Source organism: Gymnogyps californianus, chromosome 3 (assembly GCF_018139145.2).
Source record: "Gymnogyps californianus isolate 813 chromosome 3, ASM1813914v2, whole genome shotgun sequence".
NCBI lineage: Eukaryota > Metazoa > Chordata > Aves > Accipitriformes > Cathartidae > Gymnogyps > Gymnogyps californianus.
The window spans coordinates 35,894,293-35,914,623 of NC_059473.1; the positions used below are offsets into that span (position 1 = coordinate 35,894,293).

The 20,331-nt window shown below is 39.7% G+C and overlaps 1 protein-coding gene across 1 annotated transcript in view; it reads right to left on the minus strand.

The window, feature by feature from the left end:
- Positions 1-3,954: 3,954 nt before the first annotated feature.
- LTBP1 (latent transforming growth factor beta binding protein 1) overlaps positions 3,955-20,331 on the minus strand; it is a 185,897-nt gene continuing 169,520 nt past the window's right edge. The window contains exons 24-28 of the mRNA XM_050895158.1: positions 18,472-18,597; positions 16,064-16,207; positions 8,613-8,794; positions 7,201-7,287; positions 3,955-4,077 (exon numbers count right to left, since the gene is read on the minus strand). Coding sequence (XP_050751115.1) covers positions 4,021-4,077; positions 7,201-7,287; positions 8,613-8,794; positions 16,064-16,207; positions 18,472-18,597 — 596 coding nt within the window. The 3' untranslated portion in view covers positions 3,955-4,020. The remainder of the gene's footprint in view (positions 4,078-7,200; positions 7,288-8,612; positions 8,795-16,063; positions 16,208-18,471; positions 18,598-20,331) is intronic.

Here is a 20,331-nt window from a genome sequence, read left to right on the forward strand (position 1 = left end):
ACTGCATGCCCCAGGCTTCACCGTATAGGCAACAACACTCAGTATATGTAGTCTGCTTTCCAACCAGAGGTCGACTACAAACAAAATCATCACTTAGATGCTGCCAGCAAAGATCTTGGTAGACCTCAGTTTCTTCAGTTTGTTCTGATGGAGAAGACAGTATTAGATCATCATCGCAGCACTGTTATTTAAAAAAGATACTGGCATAATGCAGAATTTTCTAAACTTAGATTAGAAAAATAACCTAGCTTTACAGACTTTGCTGAATACAAATTTAAGCTTAGAAGTCATGACCATTTTTAAGTGCCTGAGGTGGCTCATCCCTTGAGTGTTCAGCTTTGCAAAAATCATAAAAGGTTCTGATCTGGCACTATTAGGCCAATTTAAAAGCACATTGGGTTGGGCACCCAAGAAATAAAACTTCCTAAATCAGTAGTCATTGCTGAAAGCTTAACACTGACTCAGCTCTGCTCTCATGGAATTTAACAGAGCTTGACAAAAACCAGTGTTAGGACAGAGGTGAATATTTGGGGAACTCCATCTACAGAATGATTCTTTAAAAGTTGTTATTTTGCTTTTCTTATATTGCTGTCAATGGCATCTGAAAGAACTTTTACAGCTAGGGCAGAGCCAAACAAAAATTTTACATGGGCTCAACGGGAGACTGGACAAATACTTGGAAGAGAGTCACATTAACTAAACAGACAAACTACATCAGGCTTAGGAAATCCCCTGAGCCGAAAATAGCTGGAGGCTGGGAGAGTGCTGGGGAGGGTGAGGAGAAGTATTGTTTATCTGCTCTTCTGGTTCCTAATCATCCACTTACAGCTATTGTTAGAGACAGAATACTGCTGTGAACTACTGTCACATTCTTATGAACATTAAGAAAAACATGTAGTTTTGTCAAAGCTGGAATATTTCAGAGGCATACTAGTTCTGACAAAGATCTCAGTAGGAACAATTCCTAGTCCTAGCAATCTCTGATCACTGCTGATCGGAGGGAGAGGAACTGTAAACTTAATCTTCCACTTGGAATGTACAAACCTCAGCACAATTGTTTTGTAAAGACATCTGTAAGGTTTTGATTTTGTTCCAACACAGAGTGAGAAATAAGTGTTGTCACAAACCAAGGTTCTGTTTTGTCTGTGCGTATCTATTTACTACATTTTTACATGATGCACTGGTGCATGGGAGAGTATAGAATTGAAACCTAGCTCAGGAGTAAAATAGTGAGTTCTGAAAGTGCAAAGGTGATCAGCATTTAGATACCTATTCTACTAGGAACTTGCCAGAACACGCAGTGAAGAGCAGCAGTGGGTCTCTGCAACCAACTCCAAATTCTGCTGGCAGCAAAGGAACCAGCCTGCCCCCTCCTCCTCTGCGTTAGGGAGGACATTGCCAGTAGGGATACAAGGCCTGAGCGCTTTGTGCTGGGTGAGAAGATCATTGCTGTGTCAGCCCCAATGTTGCATGACGGAAGACCCTTTGGGCCCTTGCATTCTCTTCACATCCTAGATGAACCCAAAGGACAATCCTGCTCTTGGTTTGTTTAACTGAAGATTGAACAATAGAAATGCTGTGGTTCTTTCACTGTTTCAGGCAAGAGGATGACCACATTACTCCTCAAAAGTAGCAGTCTTATAATTTGGAGTGACTAAAGCAGGCATTCAATCTGTATTCCCATTTCCTTTCACAGAAGCATCTTAGGAAAATTCATTGCAAGTTGCAGGCACCAGAGGTCTGGATTTATGGCTACAGAGCGCCAATATTAATCAAACCCATTGTAACATTTCTTTCAAAGATGTGTGTGGCATAGACAAAGCTGTGCAGACTGCATAATGCTCTGGATTTCTGAGACGTTTCTAAGAATCTCATAACATCTAACATTTCTTCTGAAATCAGTGTCTACTGAAATTAAAAGAACATGCAAAAACCTTACTTTAACAGTGATGCTGCAGCCTATAGCTTGAAAACGTGAGCTCGATGTACCCTCAATATTAATCAATTGAAAGCACAGATACAATTTCAACTATTTCCTCCTATATCCTGTTATTCCTGGTTTTATTCCTTGCTTTCGTAGAAGCAGTCACTCACTCCAAACTGAATCTCCAGAGTTAGCCCACAGCCAAACCCCAGCCTTAGTGAGACAGCAAGCAGGCTGTGCCTCATTACCTACAAGGCTGGACGAGGCAGATGCAGAGCTGGTGAACTGGGGGGCTGAAGAGCCCCCAGCCCAAGCCTAATCTCATTAATACTTCCAGCAATCTCCTGTCTGCACTGGCAAAGTGGAACCCTGTGGAGTCCTACATCATGATGCCTTCTGGATCAACAGATGATGGTCCAAGCATTGCCTTCCAAAATCCTCCAAAAGAGCAGGCTCATCCAAGCGTGACCCAGTCTAAGCTTACTGGGTTCTGTAGCCATGTCAGCACCACCTCATAGAGGTGTACTCACTTCAGTAATATGTATAATGGATCATACCACTTGAATCTGCTGGTCTGATGCATCGCTTTTCTGTTGCGTCCAGAACCATTGGGTGTGTACAGAAACAGTTGTAAGATCCTTCTGTGTTAATGCACTGGCCATCAATACAGCTGTTTGGGTCCTGACATTCATCCGTGTCTTTAAAATGGAAGGAAATGTATCAAGGAGAGCCAGCACAAAGTAGTCGCATTGTGTTAATCCATGTTTATATTTCCTACATTAAGAGCAGATTTCCCTGCATGCCTTCTGTTAATTACCACAAATACCAATTGCTGGCAGCAAAATCCTGCCTGTGCCCATGGAGAAGGACAGACAGATCAGCAGGATGCTGACCTCTAATCCTCAAGTACTAGGGAGCATCTGGATGAGGAGGCTTGCTGGGGGGGTTGGAGTGCCCGGCGTACCCTGCATCCAGCACAGCTGCAGCTGCTTCCCACGTTCCTGTCCCTTTAGGACAGTACCAGCAGGCCTTAGAGGTGGGCATACTCTCTGAGATTCTTCATGAGCTGGTCAGGAGAAGGGATCACCTTACCTAGCCACAGTAGATCTATTCCTTAGTTTGTCTTGGAGACAAAAAGCAGAAATTTAGCTCAAAGGGAAGAGCAGGCCATTTTACTTCAAATAAATTACATTAAATCAGCAAAAAAACCACCCTTTGTAAAGAACAATCACTGAATCCCAAGGTGAAAGGCTCTCTCACTGCGGTTGCAAAAATTACTTCCTTTCATTATGCTATTCTGCATATTATACATGGTTTTCTGCTTACAAAGCAAAACCCAGGGTCACGGTTATGAGTAATTTTCAGTTGAATACCACAACTGAAGGAGTACAAGGTTGTGCAGACTAAAATGGGCTTATCCATGACCTGAACTGTAATTTCACATTGCATATTAACTCCTTGCAGAAAATATCTGTCCTTGGGAGGAAAAAAAAAAATCTGTGTTAACTTGATTTATTACAGTAAAATGAGCACACTTACCAAATGAAAGGTGAGCTTCAACACACAGGCTTTCACTGCTCACCCCATATACAAAGAACAGAAGGCTAAATTGTACCTTGGCAGAGCGAAGCAGCCGTGCGCATGTAAGGAGGGAGCCACCTCCGATCACTTTGTGCTGCCTGCAAAAAGGCTGGTACCAGCTCTAGACTATGCACTCAAAGGAGCACAAGGGGCTGGTTTGGAGATGCAAGCTCCTGGGAGCAATTTTCTGAAAAAGGAAGCAAATAAAGCAAACCCTGCTCTACGTGCCATCGCCATGTCAGCCAGAATTGCTGCCCAGCCAAGCAGAAGGGAAGGGAAATGACCCAATGCGTCTTAAAAAGCTGCTACAGGAGTTTGGAGGCCCAGTGTTCCTCCTCTTGCTGGGAATACCGCAGTTCTGATGGGAATCCTGCCGTACGAGTCTGCTTGTTTTGTCCATCTGCATACCATTATAGTGACAAGACCACTTTAAATAAACTTACCAAAGCACTGGAGCTTAACAGGGTCATAGTATGTGCCTTGTTTGCAGTAGCACTCATAACCTGGCTGTGTATTCAAACAGAAGCCATTTTTACAGATTTCTTGTCCAAAGAGTTGGCATTCGTCAGCATCTGGGGAGAAAACATTAAAGGCTGTGTTACCATAATTATTATGAGGCCACGCAGAGGAGCAAGATGGAATAAAGCCTATACACTTCTCCATTCAAGCAAACTTCACTTTAAACAGAGGCCCCAGGAGCACAGTTATCCACAGCAAAAAAACCCACTGGTGTGGAAGAGGCTACGGTGTGCTCGTAGCCAGAATGGGAAAGGGGAAACTGGTGCACCATGACTTTCCCTTGTCAGAAGAAGTCCTGTGGCACACAGAGACTGGAAGAATCTGCAGCTCCCCTTTCCTTGGTATCCCATTGCTCTTAGCTCCAAGCAAAACAGATGAAGAACATGGCCTGTATTTTCCAGTATAATTTGCTTTACCCAAGGGATTCCCACCATGGATCTAATTTAACCACACCATCTAATTACAAAACTAAGCAGTTATGCTTACGGATGGACTTTGTGATTGCTCTCCTCTCTCCATACAGTTTGGTGACTCTGCTGTGCATGGTAGGGAATCTTCATATCCACACTGCTTGTGACTGTCTTTCAAAGCTATATGCACAACTTCTGTGGAGACTTCCCACCATGTAGGAACAATTGTGTCTGTTGCTAAATATCAGGCTGCAACTACTATAGATCTAGTGACAGCTGACAAAGAGAATCTACCACACTGTCAAATGAGGCTAAATGTTTTCAGGGAGGTTTCATGGAAAATATATGCCAGCTCATATATAGCTTTTCACAGTTGTACACATTTTTTCCCAGTCTTGTATTTATGTATTTGTTACTGTTGGAATTCCATTCACTTCCTTTTTTCCAGCCTACTTTTCACTTGCTAGACCTACCTAGAATAGTCTGTTAAAGCTAGACTGGTATTAAAAATGGCAATAAAAAGCACAATGTAAAGTAGGTGATTCTCCTTTCAATACCAATTGTCTTAATCCACTGTCTTCTATAGATTTACTCCCCATTTACTCTGGGGCAACACAGATTTTAGCCCAAAGCTGTCATTTCCAGCTGTACAGCAGTTTTGAAGGTGTATTATTCAAATGCTTACTTTTTCCAGAAGAACTGAAAGTGCTATAAAGCTATTTATTTTTACAGCTACTCTTCCAGCCACTAAATGGCTTCAAACATTAAATATTTTAAGTTTGACTGTTTAGCAGCAAGAACAATGCAAAGATTAATAAGAAATGTCATGTACACATCTGTCTCTTTCCTGTGGAACACAGATTTGTGTCTGGGGAAAAATGGGAAAGCCTGGGAGTAGAGTCAAGGAAGGCTAGCTGAGTATATTCACTTCTGACAGATAATTCCAATTAAGAAAATAGGAGTTGCTCCTACAAGCAGAAGCTTGTGGACAAAAGCAACAGGAACATATGAGTTAGTGTAACAGAGAAAGACCACATTACTAAAAGTACTTATTCGTTTAGTTTGTCCTTTGTGCCGTTCCTAAGGTTATTACAAAATAAACTTACTGAAAACACAAAAAGTCTTATTATGGCAAGGATTTGTGGAAGATATTTCCAGATGAAATATTCCCACACTTCAATATTTATGGCAGCTAGAGATATTATCAACCTTGAGGTAGCACAACGAAAACAATGCAGATTTTCTCTGAGACACATTTGGACATACTGTACACACAGCATGTCCCAAATCTACATTGCAAAGGTATGCAGAAATCTTAGCTCTGCAAAGATAAACAACACACTTAAACAATCCCTGAACAAAAATACTCTCAGAGAGTATTAGGTCCTTTAAGATGAGCTCTGTGGCAGTGTTCTGACTTCTAGATGTAAATTGTTAGTCTGTGCAATGCTGGTCCCTGCTACCATCAGTCTCGGGTCTGGATTCATCCCATGGCACTTTGTTCTTTACTCCAAGTTGGTGGAGAAAGCAACACTTCCAGAGAGCGAGGAGGTGTTACGTGAGTTACCTCTTTTAAATGCCCACATTAGTTTGAACGAATCTGGGTATTAGTGCCTTATAACCTTTAGTATCTTTTCCATGTCCCATGCACTTTACAGGTGCAAAGAAACACCTGCTGAGGATAACACAAAAAAACACTAGTAGGACAGAGAACTGAACTCAGCCATGGTCTACTCACTAACTCGACAGGAAAACTGACCTAGTAGTATCCGACTTAGTGAGGAAGGACAGTTCGAAAATGTACACATAACAATCATTAGGAAAAAAACCCAAAATCTTTCAAGTCCCACCAATGTTTCTCATCTCTCAGAATTAGGTCTGACAGATTAGCGATTTAGCTAGAAGCAACTCTGACAAATGGTTATCTATCAACCATGTGATACTATGCCTCTATTAAGGTTTTTAAAAATTAGTAAATTTTACTGCATTTTTATGTGATATCAACACATAGTACTTTCTACATTTAGTTCTTGATTTGTAAAACAGCAATTCCAATAGGAACACATAAATAAAATGTGTGCTTTTCTAAACATCCTGTAGCTGCTATGTAACCCAAAGATAATACGTTGACTTCATTTTAGCTAACACAAATACAGTGTGTTTATGCCAAGGAAAATTAATATCACAAATTATTAATATTGATGGCTACTTCTCAAACTTGAAAAGGAATTTCGCTGATCTCACTCTTCCTTCTTAGTGATGCCAACTCCCTCCTGCCCACACCCACCAACTCCTTCTGTCACTCATATTTCTCTACAATCTTTTGTTCAATAATTATTTCCTGAACTTCTGTAATGAAAATATCATTGGTGAACTTCTCTTCAGTTTTTATATTCATTCTCACTTGTAGGTCTAATGTTTAACAGAACTTTTCTTCTCTCTCCCAACACCCCATACATTTATTTACAAATTTAAGGTGGCTTTGTATTTCATATGTAAATGAGTATTTGAGGTTTGTGGTCTCAGCACCTACTCTCACAGTATATAGCACTTAGTATAAATTAAACCAGAATATTACAGAGACTGTATAATTGACATTCTTAACAATCTGTCAAACGATGATTTTCAGTAATGTTTCATATCACAAGCTGGTTTTGTCACCTAATAAAATTTGAATTAGTATGTTTACATTGCTGGCTCACATTTCTAGTCAATCAACTACCAGAACTTCTGAAATAATTAAACTTAATACAAGTCAGTACTGACCTTTGTAATTCTGAGCAAGAAGCCCGTAAGATGATTCTCCAGAGGGAATGAAACCTTTTCCTTCAGGACACAAATCAGTAAATTCAGCTAGGAGAGAGAGAAAACAAAATATTATGTCATTAAGAAAAAGTTACTCGCATACGTATGTGTTACATATGTGTTTCAGGGTATTTTGAGAAACCTGAGGCAACGTTTTGTCTTATTCACATCTATCTGGCAATCATGCACACCTTCAGCTAAATGGGGGATGCTAATGCTACAGCCTGACTTTCCCCTGCTCTCAGTTTGCAGAGCTAGCTTTGAAAGACCTAGCTAGGGTACCCACAGCATCACAGAGCTCCATGCAAACTAATTTCTCTTGCTCCTTGGCAGGAGACTGTAGTCCTTACTGGGTTTCCTGGTGCGCTGCAGTTATAACAATACCAGTAGCCAAATTATCTTAATTAAAGCTAGCATGGGCCTCTCTGAGCTATACTGCAAGCTGCAATCTAGACATAGCCCAACTGAGATACAAGCCCCTGTCCACATTCTTCAGTCTTTATACAGGAAAAACACTAATCGACTGCAACAGGAGAACATGGTGTGGATTACAGAGGGAAATTATTTAAAGTGTCTTGGAGACTATACAGAATCAAATAAACCTATCCAAGCAGTGAGGCTCTTTTTGTAACGCATTTCATTTCAGTTTCACTGATTCTAAAGTATAGTTAAAACAGGAATTAAACATGATGATACATTTGTGTGAAAAGTAATCTTTAGTGTTTAATCTCAAAAAGTTTACACATGTTCTCCCTTACGTGATTTTTTCCAGCTGGATTCTGAATTTCAGCCATCACTGTTTATGTTTCAAGTACTGTTTTCAATATTTGTGACAAATATCATACGGCTATGTTTTTCTAATTTAATATTTAGAGGTTAATCAACAGTCTGCAGACAACATGATTAACGGAATTGTTCAGTAAGTAGCAAATGTAAAACTAACATCATAATACATATCAGTAATTCGTAGTGCTGTAGAAATGACATTACAAAGAATAGCTGCAGATTCAAACACACTGTAATGCTTACCTTTGTTTTCCAGCTTGTGGGAAAAATCTAACATGTTACCATAGCATCTGGAAAAAGCTTCTGTCAGAATCCATCTTTGTTTAAAATTTGTTGGAGATAATGCTGTTCAGTAACAGGCTGTTTTTATCCCTACGGTAACTGCAGTGAAGCCAATGGATTTACACCAGGTATGAATTATTCCTATAAACTTTTCCTCCGTGGAGGTCTCCCATGGATAAGTCATGACTAAATACTACAGAATATGGGATTTAATGGGCAAGCCTTCTCTGAAGGCAAAGCATGCTACTGTTAACATAAACACAATGCTTCAAAAGTTTGCAAAGTGACAGAAGGCCTTCTCTTACCAGTTCCAAAGACAGGGCATGGGAAGATTTCACAGTTATCCCCCAGCCAGCACCCAAGGTACAGCAGCATTCTTGTTTGGTTACATTGGATGTAAGCACATTGTCACAGAAATTAGCATCGTTCAGATTGTAGTAGCACTCCTTCTTTCCATCTTCATGTTGATCAGCCTCTATGGGTAATTCTAAAGGCAAAAAGAAAACATAAACCACATAAGATGACATGTGAAATGAATCAGTTTTACAGGAGAATCAGAAGAGCCACAGTACCTCAATTTCACCACAGTGAAGAGCAGCAGCATCAAGCAGGGAAGAAAATGGTTACGTACAAATTTTGGTTTAACTGTTTTGTTCTTAGGAAGAATGATGGAAGTTGATAACCTTCCTTTGACTTTTTCAGACCTGTTCTCCAACTTGGCCACAAAGGGATTCTTCACATTTGCACTTCTTTCATTTTTAAGCAATGCATGAACTACCTGCTCTCATGCTCTGCTATCTAACTACCATGTCCAACTACTGACATAGTGCTTTTCACGCATGAATCCGGAACCTCTTCACAGAGGTGAGCAAACATTACCTCATTTTACAGATAAAGGAGCTAAGGCACAAACTGAAAAGGCATGATTTTCAAAAGAATGAACATTTCCAGCCCCTTTTAATTTCACTGGGAAAAAAGCATGTTCCACACTGGAATACAAGGCCCTTTATGATTTTTGCAAAAGTAACTGACTGACTCCACGGTAAGCAGAGGAATATAATGCAGATGTCAAGTTAACTGACTCTGGGTTTTACTTTAAAATAGGCTTTACTTTAAAGTAGGCATCCAGCCAAGAAGTCAGATTTTCTGCCTTTAGCAGTTGAGTGGGTCCTCTCACAATATTTATAAGGACTGGAGGCAAATAGTCTCTCCCATAGATCCAATAAAAAACCCTATTAATAGTCAAAGACCTTTCTAAAGCAAGGCACTCTTAAATACACCAAGAAGCGAGTTTGAAAAGAAATACCTAGTTAAAGCTTCTATGTTTGCAGAACTCTGTCTATCTAACGTTGCACTTCCACAAAAATTCTCATTGTGAGATCAGAAGTGGGAACTATCACATAAAATTATTATTCACACTTGATCATATGAAAAACTTTTCATAGGCCATCCATAAAGTAACCGAGTTCTAAAATTACAAATGCTCACATTTATTAATCAAACCCAAACTTTGTTCAGGAACTTAGATAGATAAATCTTGAGGCAACTAGTTTATTTCCTTTTTATCTTGGGAAATTCTTTAAGCTTAGCACTTAACAAATGTTTAATTCACAAAAAACGACTAAAAATTAGTGCACATTGGCTGATTTTCCCTTGAGATTTCATTCATTTCTACTCAGGCTCTCGCACAATATGCCAAGCATGAGACATTTCTCAAGTAACGCACATATCCAGGTGGGAATCAAAACCTTGTTTTATACCTCAGTGACAGTGCATTTAAAAATGCTAGAAGATTAGTAAGACCCAAAGAGTTGTGGCGTATAAACTGCCTTGCAGTTCTTTTCAAGAAAGAGCTTAAGGCTGGCCCACTTACAAGTACTGGTATACCTGGGAGAGCCAAGTTCACTTGACCACCCCATCTGTCCACCTCTGTCTCTTGGAGGTCAAGCTCAGCCTCTTTATGCCATTTATAGGACGAATTTTCTTCTAATCCCATCCACTTAAAAAATAATGGCTGTGAGGTGGGAGCTTGAAGATAGTGATTATCCAACAAATGCTGAAGGAATTAAATGAACTCCAGCTCTTGTTACCTCAAGCCTGTTATCCCTGCCCACCCACATTCCCCCAAGCAGATAGGGCAAGGCAACTTTACTAAGCGTGCAAATACTAGATCCGTTTTGAGAAAAGCAGGTTTAAAAATGCCAGTATGGATTGCCTATTATCGCACTTCAATAGTATGAACGTGTGTAATAGTTCTTTTGGCTTCTAATTCCAAACAGACAATTGGATTTATTTCTGTTTTCCTCAGAAAAGTGACTGTTTCTGTTTCGGGAGGCTGAGGGGCTGGCAGACACCTCTATTCAAATTTAGTACAATGTTGCCACCTACAAGGCAAACTTTCCTTTGCTGTTTCGCCAATATAACTAAGTTGTACATTAAAGGAAACACCCAGCTGAGTGCTTATTTCATCTTTGTTAGTTCAGCCTGTGGTCTCCCCTCATCAAATAATGACAATTTTCCATAATGTGCTGAATTTCATAAAGTGCAGTGGTTTTGCGGTATCAGCTGCTATCCAATAGGAACTACGTTAAGACTATCATGTCACAGAAACGCAACTGAACTGAATTTGTTATTCCAAGGTGAGAGAGCAGTACTTTAGCCACCAAATTATACATTTTCCTTGGCCATTTGCCATCTGTCTAACTGAATCAAAGCCAAATCCTTAACAGGAGAAAAAGCATGGCAGTTTTCATGCTGTTTACCAGAGAAAGAACACCAGAAGCTGTCCCAGGAGGAAGGGGAGACAGTCTCATCATGTCATTGTTTATTCCCATTTTACATATGATGTGTTGGTTTCTCCTCCCATTATCTGTTCAGCAGCTTAAAAGTCTGTTGTTTACACAGCTGTGACTGAGGGTTAGTCAAGCAGGCGTCATGAATGTTTGGAAAGCAAATGAGACACAAATCTTTCATTATTTTTTTTTTTAAACCAAGACCAGTCTGTGTCTACAAGCGTATAATTTCTCTCTCATACATTATTAACTATTTAGTAAACAGGTTGTTTTTGAAAGTGGTTTCACTAGGTATGTTGACAAAATGTGATAGGAAATGGCTACTTATTTTTTTGTATCATTGTTGTTTCAGGTTTTTCGTTGTTAGAAAATGTAAAATATCTCTCTACCTAAGGCACGCTGGTAAAGGAACATAATTTTATCGGGTTGTTGATATGACTGTTCTATTAACAGCCTATAAGAGAGATTCTGTATAGTTGCTGCTCGATTGAACTCTGAAGTATTTATTAGAAATAGCTTTCTATACCTTAGCATAACCTTGATCCAACAATATGCTTCAGCATGTGTTTGATGCAAAAATGTGCATTAGTAATATAGGATTCAGTGGATAATCAGGATATTAGACTTCAGCATACACTTAAATATTTGCCTCAATAGTGGCCTGTTAACAACTGTGATCTGAAAAACCCAAAACATATAGAACTGACAGCATCTTAAATACTGCAACTGTGTACCGACGCCTCTTCTTCACAGGTGGAATCAGTAAGGTGGTTGCTAAAGTGAAAAATCATCATTACAAGTTCATGACTTCTAAAACCTCAGCAAAGACTCCGGTGACTCTGAGCAAACAGCCTGAGTAACACACGCTTTCAGAACCTGATTTTCAAAAAGACAGTAAAAATAGATTGGTGTGTGCCCATCGTCAGGGTGTACTTGTTTAGATTTCTGAACTGGCTCCACATGTGGCAAGCTACAACACCTAACGTGTGTGTGTGCAGTGTATATGCATATACGTGCACATGCTCAATTCAGGGATTAGTGCAAGTGATGCACATTTAAAAATGCTATCTAAGACTATATTCATAGGTGACTGAAATTCAGATCATTATTTACCTTAGAAAACCATGCGCATATTGCCATAAAAAACCCCCACCAAATATGAAGAGTTTCCTTTAAAGTCTTGACATTTAGAAAGCCCTTAAAGTTTAGGAAATTTAGAATTTGTACTCAGGCACCAAATTTCTAGCCTTGAGGAAGCTTTTGGATCAGATTTATAAAATGTTACTCGGCAGCCTCAAATTTTTTGTGCTGGTGGTTGGTTAGATGCAGGGGAGACTGATTTTATTTTAATACGAATCAGTCTAGGAGGGACTCATGTTTGGACACCAAAACTGTGATTTTTACTTATAAATCCTAGTAAATACTGTTAAATATCTTGCCATAAATAACTAGTCACATTTCACGTAACCAGGAGAAAGCAACGTCTAAATTAGCTGTAGGTACCTCAGTGGGCCCTGGTACCTTACTGGAGTTCTCTCACTGGAATTCTTTTTATTGGCTGAGCTGTAACCCAAACTTGTGATCTTACTGACCTTTGTATATGTTAGCCAGATTCCTGCTGATATGCTGGTGTTTACACACACACTTTTGTTTGCAATTCTCATTTCAAATCATACCTATTATAATCCTTAAATATATACTATCCTTTATAGCTTCTGGATTCAATGCAATGAGATATATTAGTATATATTAGTAATTTAGATGCATACTAGAACATGCATTTTTTCTTATGTAGAAACAATTAAAACCATGTTAATACAAATTATTACTCAAACTGCATTCAGCTTGGTACTTGCTAGAAATTCATCATAAATGGCTTTATATATCTTGTTAAAAGAATAAATGAGAAGACTTTAACCCAAACCAGGCATTTTTTTTCTCTCTCAGGTACAAAGATGTATAACAGCAGTTTCATCTAATACAAGAGAGTTCTTTCCTTCTTTATCTTTTCTTCCTTCTGAAGCATTTGCTACATTTTGTGAATGGCAGGGCAGAGAGGAGGGGAATAAGACAATCAAACCTTGCACAATTACTTTTTTTTGGTTTGTTACTGGAACATGACAATATGGGCCAGAATTCCTGATACATACACCGAGAGGATTGTTTCGGGACACAGCTAACAATAGACAAATTTCCACCAAGTGAAATCTAAATAGAAGGAAGTCTCGAGAACCCTAACGGCAAGAAAAGAAAAGTGTGAACACGCAGCATTCCACAAAGCTAACAGCCTTTAACCACGTGCAAAACAGTTCCCAAATTAAAGTAACATTTGAACAATCTTCACCTATTTGCACTTGATACGAGGTGGACGAACGTTTCTTTATGCACAAAAATACAAAATGAGAAATAAGGAAAAGCTGAGTAAACCACACTAAACTACAGATATCTGCAACAGGATAATGCAGATTAAATTCTTCCTTTCTGAAAATAGGCATGATGCAAGCTAATGCTGACAGATGACGTCCACATGCACTGTAGGAGCTCTCAAAGCACCGTGCCTGACTTGAGTACGTGGCTTGTGAAAGCCAGAGGATGCATGGCTATTCCATCGCTCTTTGCAGGGAGATAGCATGCTATTCCTATATGATCATGCTGCAGCTGGTGTCAGGGGAGGCTGAGGTACTCATCGTTGGGCAAGCCAACATAGCTGTGATTTGCTCATCCTGCAGTGAGCATATGGGGCTTATGCCACTTACAAATGGGGAGGAAAAGGCTGGTTTTGTTCCCTCTTCAGTTGACAGCTGCACAAGGGCCACCCATTGGTTGCCAGAACAAAACAGGAACAAGCAAAGTGAGTACATGTAGAAGAATGAAGTGTCTATTGTCAGCTCCTGAAATGTCAAATCCAGAGGCACATGGGGCAGTGTCACCACTTGACTGGTCAGTCTCTGAGGTCTTGAGAAACAGAAGCCAACTGATAGAAAAAAAAAAACCAGCAAGGCTGCAGGATGTACAGGAAAGCAAGAATCCTTTTTAAGAAGAGCTAACAACAGTACTTTCCTCCTTTTACTTTGGAAGAAAAGAGAATAAATTGTAAGATCTCTGTTCCTAGTACTGCCACTTTTCCTTATTCTAGTTCAAGAGCATATGGTGTAAAGTACATCTCACTGGGTCCTAATTTGCATGTCTTCTGGTCTCCTACGCGAGATCTTCCTCCTTGATGACCTTGTCAGAGAAGAGACAAAGGTGAAGCATATGTTTTGTTAGGGCCCGATGAAGGCTGGAGGGGCAGGAAGAACGGCTTCTTTCCAAACTGATCACAGTAAAGCTATGTTCACCAGTGACAACAAAATGGAGTTAGTACTGACAGCAGAGTATTCATCTGTTGACAGTACAATCAGTCACACTGGGTTTTTCATCCCCTCCCTCCCCACAGTAACGTTTGGGTATGTCCTTGAACGATCCTTGGATTTCTTTTTACATGGGCGCAGGTCGTCTGCTAGTTTCTTTAGCTTTGGTTTTATTCAACAAGTAGCTGAATTTTCCCCAGTACTACCTCCTCACAGTACCAAAACGAAGATGGCATTCACATCTCCTCCAAATCTTGATAATATAATTTAAACACTCTTCTTCCATAAATTCATGGAAGAATTTTAAATGCTGCTACTTCAGTTATCATCAGCGGGTATTTTAAGCTAATCTGCTTCACGGTGGAAACGTACTGCAGTATTCTTCCTTGCAAACAGGAATGGAGGCAGTACCACTGGGCATTGCTCTGCTGCCTCAGCCATCTTACTTTTTTTCATTCCTCCTTCATAAAACAAGCTCCTGTAAGCCTGAATCTTTCTCACAAGATTTTGCAAAGGTTTCAGTCTGTCAATCAGCTGTTAATGATATTTCACAGGCAACTTCTTGAGTGCTGCTGAGTGCTACATTCAGTGATCTAAATACTTGCTGCAGTTAGGTCACAGATATTTCAACCTTGTTTACAAGTCTGAAAGACCATGAGTGATAGAGGAATATAGCCACAGCCTTGTAAGCTGTAGAGTCTGCATCCTGGCATGAGAGCCAGTTATTCTAAAGCTTTCCGGAAGCTAGATCAGCCTGCAGCGTTAAGAACAAAATAAGAAAAATACCAAGATTTGCATTCTGGAGGGGGAAAAAAGCTGTGCAAGTAAATCCCTTAATTTCTTGTACTCTGTTGCTCCTTATTGTGGGCTTGTTCCTTTCTCCAAACTGGATCAGTGTAGAAATGTGGAGGCAACTTTAAGAGTTCTAAACTCATTTTTAATGAGCATATTTCCAGTAGTATTTGCAACACGCAAAACACCTGATAACAAAAGCTCACAAATCCAGTACAGTGGACTACTAGGAAAACCAGGACAAAAGATGGAGTAAAAGAGGCAAGGGCACTCAAAAAGGCACTCAAAAGAGACTGACAACAATTCAGTGTTTTGGTTTTTTGCTTTCCCAACTATCTTTTCTGAGGACTTATGTTAGTACTAGATAATGCTAAGAGGATATTGCTATATACAAATTTTGTTTTTAATCATATGCTCCCTTAGACATTATCCAAGCGTAGTAGTGGATGTTTGTAAAAATTTGAACAAAAAATAAAATCACTCAGGCTGTAGACTTGATTCCGTATGACATTTCATTGTTAGAGTACAGCAAACGAGATTGTTTACTCTTAACTGCTGTCACTGTTCATTATTACTGCCAAATCTGTTGAGACATAAAATTTACAAGGTGTTTCTGCTATATTTTCACTGCTAATGATTCAATGATAACATATTCCATCCTAGAAATGCCTCTTCTCATGCACCCAATTTCCAGAAGACAAAGTTTTAAATTTTTCTGTTGTAGTTAAAGCAACACCAGCATTTAAAACAACTTTACCTTTCCATTGGTTACATATGCAGTGGAAATCATGCCAAGCATGCAAAAATCCACTGGCATTTTACCTGGTGAGGCACGGAAGCGACACTGTCCGGTCATCGGATCATACTCCTGGTTTTCATCAGAGCACAGGCACAGGAAAGAACCATCGACATTTTCACAGAGGGCTTCGCCACATACTCCACTCAGCATTTCACATTCGTTCACATCTGGGGAAAAAATCCCAAACATAAATCAATTCAGACCCATTACTGACAGTTTGTTCTTTTATCTGCTGTATCTGTGCCAATATGGTCTGCCAGATTACAGATGTGATCTCTGGGGAAGGACTAAAAACTCACTAATACCTAAGTGGATTCATAAACAAGTAGTCAGTCCTTTGAAATAAAGGCCCCTGAAAGCCACAGTACAGTTTATAGACTATTGGTGCTGATTAGGTGCTGCTTCTAAAACAGAACACTGGCTTTCAGTTGTTTGGGGGTTTCTTTCTCATTTTTAAATACTTGCTTTTCTTTGTACCCTTTTCTTGGGATTTAAGATTCAGACTCACTTCATTTGTTTTCTTAACTTTCTTTATTATCAAACTTCCACTGAACTCAAGGAGCAAAATGAGTAGGTTTCGGTGCGATTCAGACTGCACTATGAAAAGAGAATTCCCTTTTCTCTTCAAAATGCCATTTTCCTCGTGAACATCCACTGAACAGTGAATTCCCCAGCCCCACTGCCACCACGTGCCTCTCGTATGCACGGCATCACAGGCTGCTCTGGAACCCACAAGGGCTATGCCCAAGTCACTCAGGGAGCCCCTGCCAAACACTGCAAATTTCCTCTCCCCCCAAAACCCCACATATTTTTAACTTGGATTCCATATACCTGCTAACTAGTCTATCCTGAAATGCTTTTTTGATTGACGGGAGAGTTGTCTGCTGTTTAAATAAGGGTTACCAAATACTGTCAGGATCACTTAACTTTACTCACTTTTCAGTTGCTAAAGTTTACGTTTGAAAATCTACTTTTTCTACTAATGACAGAATCTGAAAATTATAATTTGTGCATCACAGTTCAGAAACTTCTATAATTGAGCGTGGTCTAAAGTATAACTTGTGAGGCAATGTTTTTTCCTTTTTACCTCTTACCCAGCAAGAATGAAAATCTAGTTGTATGACTGAATGTTGATTTTTGTGTATTTTTATATAAATATGCATTTTAACTTATGGTTTGCTCAGCACTTTTAAAATGTACTTAGATTTTTCTTTATCTTTTTGCTGGATTCCTGTCATAAGGAATAAGTCTTCTTTGGGGAACGTTGCCTGGCCAGGCACTAAAGAGACTTACCTTTTCCTAAAATTGTTTTGGTAGATAACTGGCATCAAAATTTATAAGAGTATTTTATATTATATAGCGTTTACAAGAAAACAAACTAAGACATTATTTTATGGTGCAGAATCACTTCACTGGCAACTCAAAATTAAATTCAGTTTCACACCAGCTTTTGCTTTCCTTTTTTTTTTTCCTTTCTTTGCTTCATTTGTTTTCATCTGTGAAAAGTCACTGTATGCAAAAACATACATTAGTATGTTGCAAACTAAGTGCCAAACGGCATAAAGAATTTTGTAATAAAACTATTTAATATATTAGAAAATACATACAAACACTTCTGTAAAACTTCTAACTCCTCCCCTCTGTTCAGTATTCCGTTTAGGTCTCTGTTCCTGGTAAATCTGTTTCATCCTGAGTCCGGCTTGAAGAAATTGCTTAATGAATACCTTCCTGGATCTGGTATTAATTTTATATTAGAAACTTGTGCTGCCTCAGATGGTTCTCAGGTCCAACCATCACTATTAACAACAGATCTGGAAACCTATTACTCACAAGAGAAACGTGCAGTATTTACACATCTACAAAAATCTCACATCTTTTCATGGTGATAGGTGTCTTTCCTGGAGCTCGAAGCCAATGTTAAAATCTGTTCAAATACGATGTGCCTAGGGAGGTGTGCCATCTAATGCAGACTGGCTGTACCACATGCCAGATGTTATTTCCCATAGGGGGTAGTACAGAGTTCTGGTTATTCAGCTAGGAGACTAAACAGATGTTGCATTTAAATAGGCTAAAGTATTAAATTCAATCTATTATGATTTATATTTGTGAATGGTCCTGATGTGCAGAAACAGTGGGTTTTCTTGGGTTTTTTTATCTTTAAGATAAAATGAGTGGCTCAGCTTATTTGCTGTTGGTTTCCATTCAATCCTAATAACAGGTTCTCATTAAACAGATACACAGTTAAGTTTCCATCTGGCACAAAGTTCAGTGAGTAAAGCACAGCTCAACCTTATTTTATTAGTAAGTGGTACAACTTTAACAAAAAATGACAGAAAACAAAAATGTCTTGTGAAGAAATGCATTTTGCTCATATGCCGCTTTTTGCTCACTAGAACCTTGCAGGAATGACTGCTTGCACCAAAGAACTCACCCGTACACCCTTGCCCATCCTGTGGGTCCTGATACCCTTGGTAACAGAGGCAGCGGTAGGAGCCATCCATATTTTCACAGAACCCGTGACTGCCACATATTGTGCCGTTTGCACATTCATCAACATCTGCAAGGAAGAATTTTAACATCAGACAGGCCATGTGACAGTCAAAGGCAGACATTCATGAAGACTGCAGAAAAAGAACAGACGGGCCATTTTTGCAAACAGATGCAGCAATGTCCCTCTATACATTGGGAAGGAAAACACCAAGGACAAGACGCAAAAATTTAATGTAAGCACACATACATTTTAAGAAATTGTTTCAGTGTTAACTTCGCAGGAAATATCCTATGTCAGACAATGGTTTTGGTCAACTGTCTCCCATCTATTTCACCAGACCTGCCAATCATGGCATGATGCTACATACCACAGAGTAAGACATAGTTTAAATATGACCATCTCTCTGACTGACTTACAGATTCTGCCAGCATAGCATTATACAGTCAACAACATGTGTGAAACTGAACCCACTGTGCCTGCAAGAAGAGTTCAAGGGTATGGTTGCATCCATTGCGCAGAAGGGCTGCACAGCACAGAAGAGAATTTCATGGTGTATGTGTAAGTGGTAAATATCTGTGGACTGAGCCTTCTGGCTTTAATCCTGTAAGTTTACAGTTATGAATAATCTTACTCAGGTAGACAAAGTAATTACAATGCCTGCATGCTTTCTGTACTGGCCCTTTCATTTGTAATTCCCGTTTGTGGTTTGCTGGCCTTACAAGTAAGTGTCACTTGCATGAGTCTGTTCTTTGACTCAGCTGCCCATCAGACTATAATGAAGCAGCGCTGCTTGTGGCAGAACGTGGTTTGTTTTTATAAGTGTATTACAAGTGCTAGGAATGTATTATTTTTATCTTCACTCAAAGTAAGACCTAAACCCAAGGCTCTGACCATCTGTGGTCATTAAAGATGTCATGGTGTGTTTTTCAGGAGGACGAACATTAACTGAAACTGGGAACCTGCCAGGATACTAGGATTAGTACCTTCTGCCTTCCGAATTCCTCTGCAGTTTGAAGCAGAGAAATTATTGCTATATTTCTTTCCTAGAAAGCATTATGACTGTTAAGTAAGGTTGCTGTCCACTTGGAATTACCTTCTGCACTGCACCTCAGGGGTAATTACATTTTAAATGCTGAATAAAGTGATTCGCTTTTGATTTATCCGGGTACTAGCTACTATCGTTAATTCTGCACATTAGAGTAGACCTTCATGTCATAGAGCCTACCATCATTCTACCTCCAGCGAAGGCCTTAGGCACTCACTGAACTAAAGAGCTGGTGGGACTGAATCCTGCATTGCCACAGGGAGAGTGCTACTTCGAACAGGTGAGCAGCACTGCTGCTTGGTGTCTTTCTGAAAGGAGAGAGTGGGGCTCAAACGTAGTCCTGTCTACTCCAGCTCTTCACAGCTGCATCAAACAACAGCAAAGATGCACCTCGTTCTTCTCCTGACAGTGCTCACCGAGCAAGGGTATTTTGACTTTTAAATTGTGTCTTACGCTCAGCTGAAAGGGAATTCTTGATCTTTGAACCACGTGGTCACAGCTCCCCAAGCTATCCAGATTTGAGCAGCATGTCACTACCATCCACACAGGTTACCTGTTGTGCTGCCCTCTTGCTCCACAAGTGCTCAAATGCATCCACGCAGGCTTCTGTCTGCCTCGGGGAGAGGCTTTTTTGGGGCCCTGAAAACCAGCTTTTCCGATATGCTGTGGTTGGGGTTTGAACAGGTTTAGAATCGCATATAGATGTTTAAGGCCAGAAGAGACTATCCACCACCTCTTAAATAGGTTAAAAAACT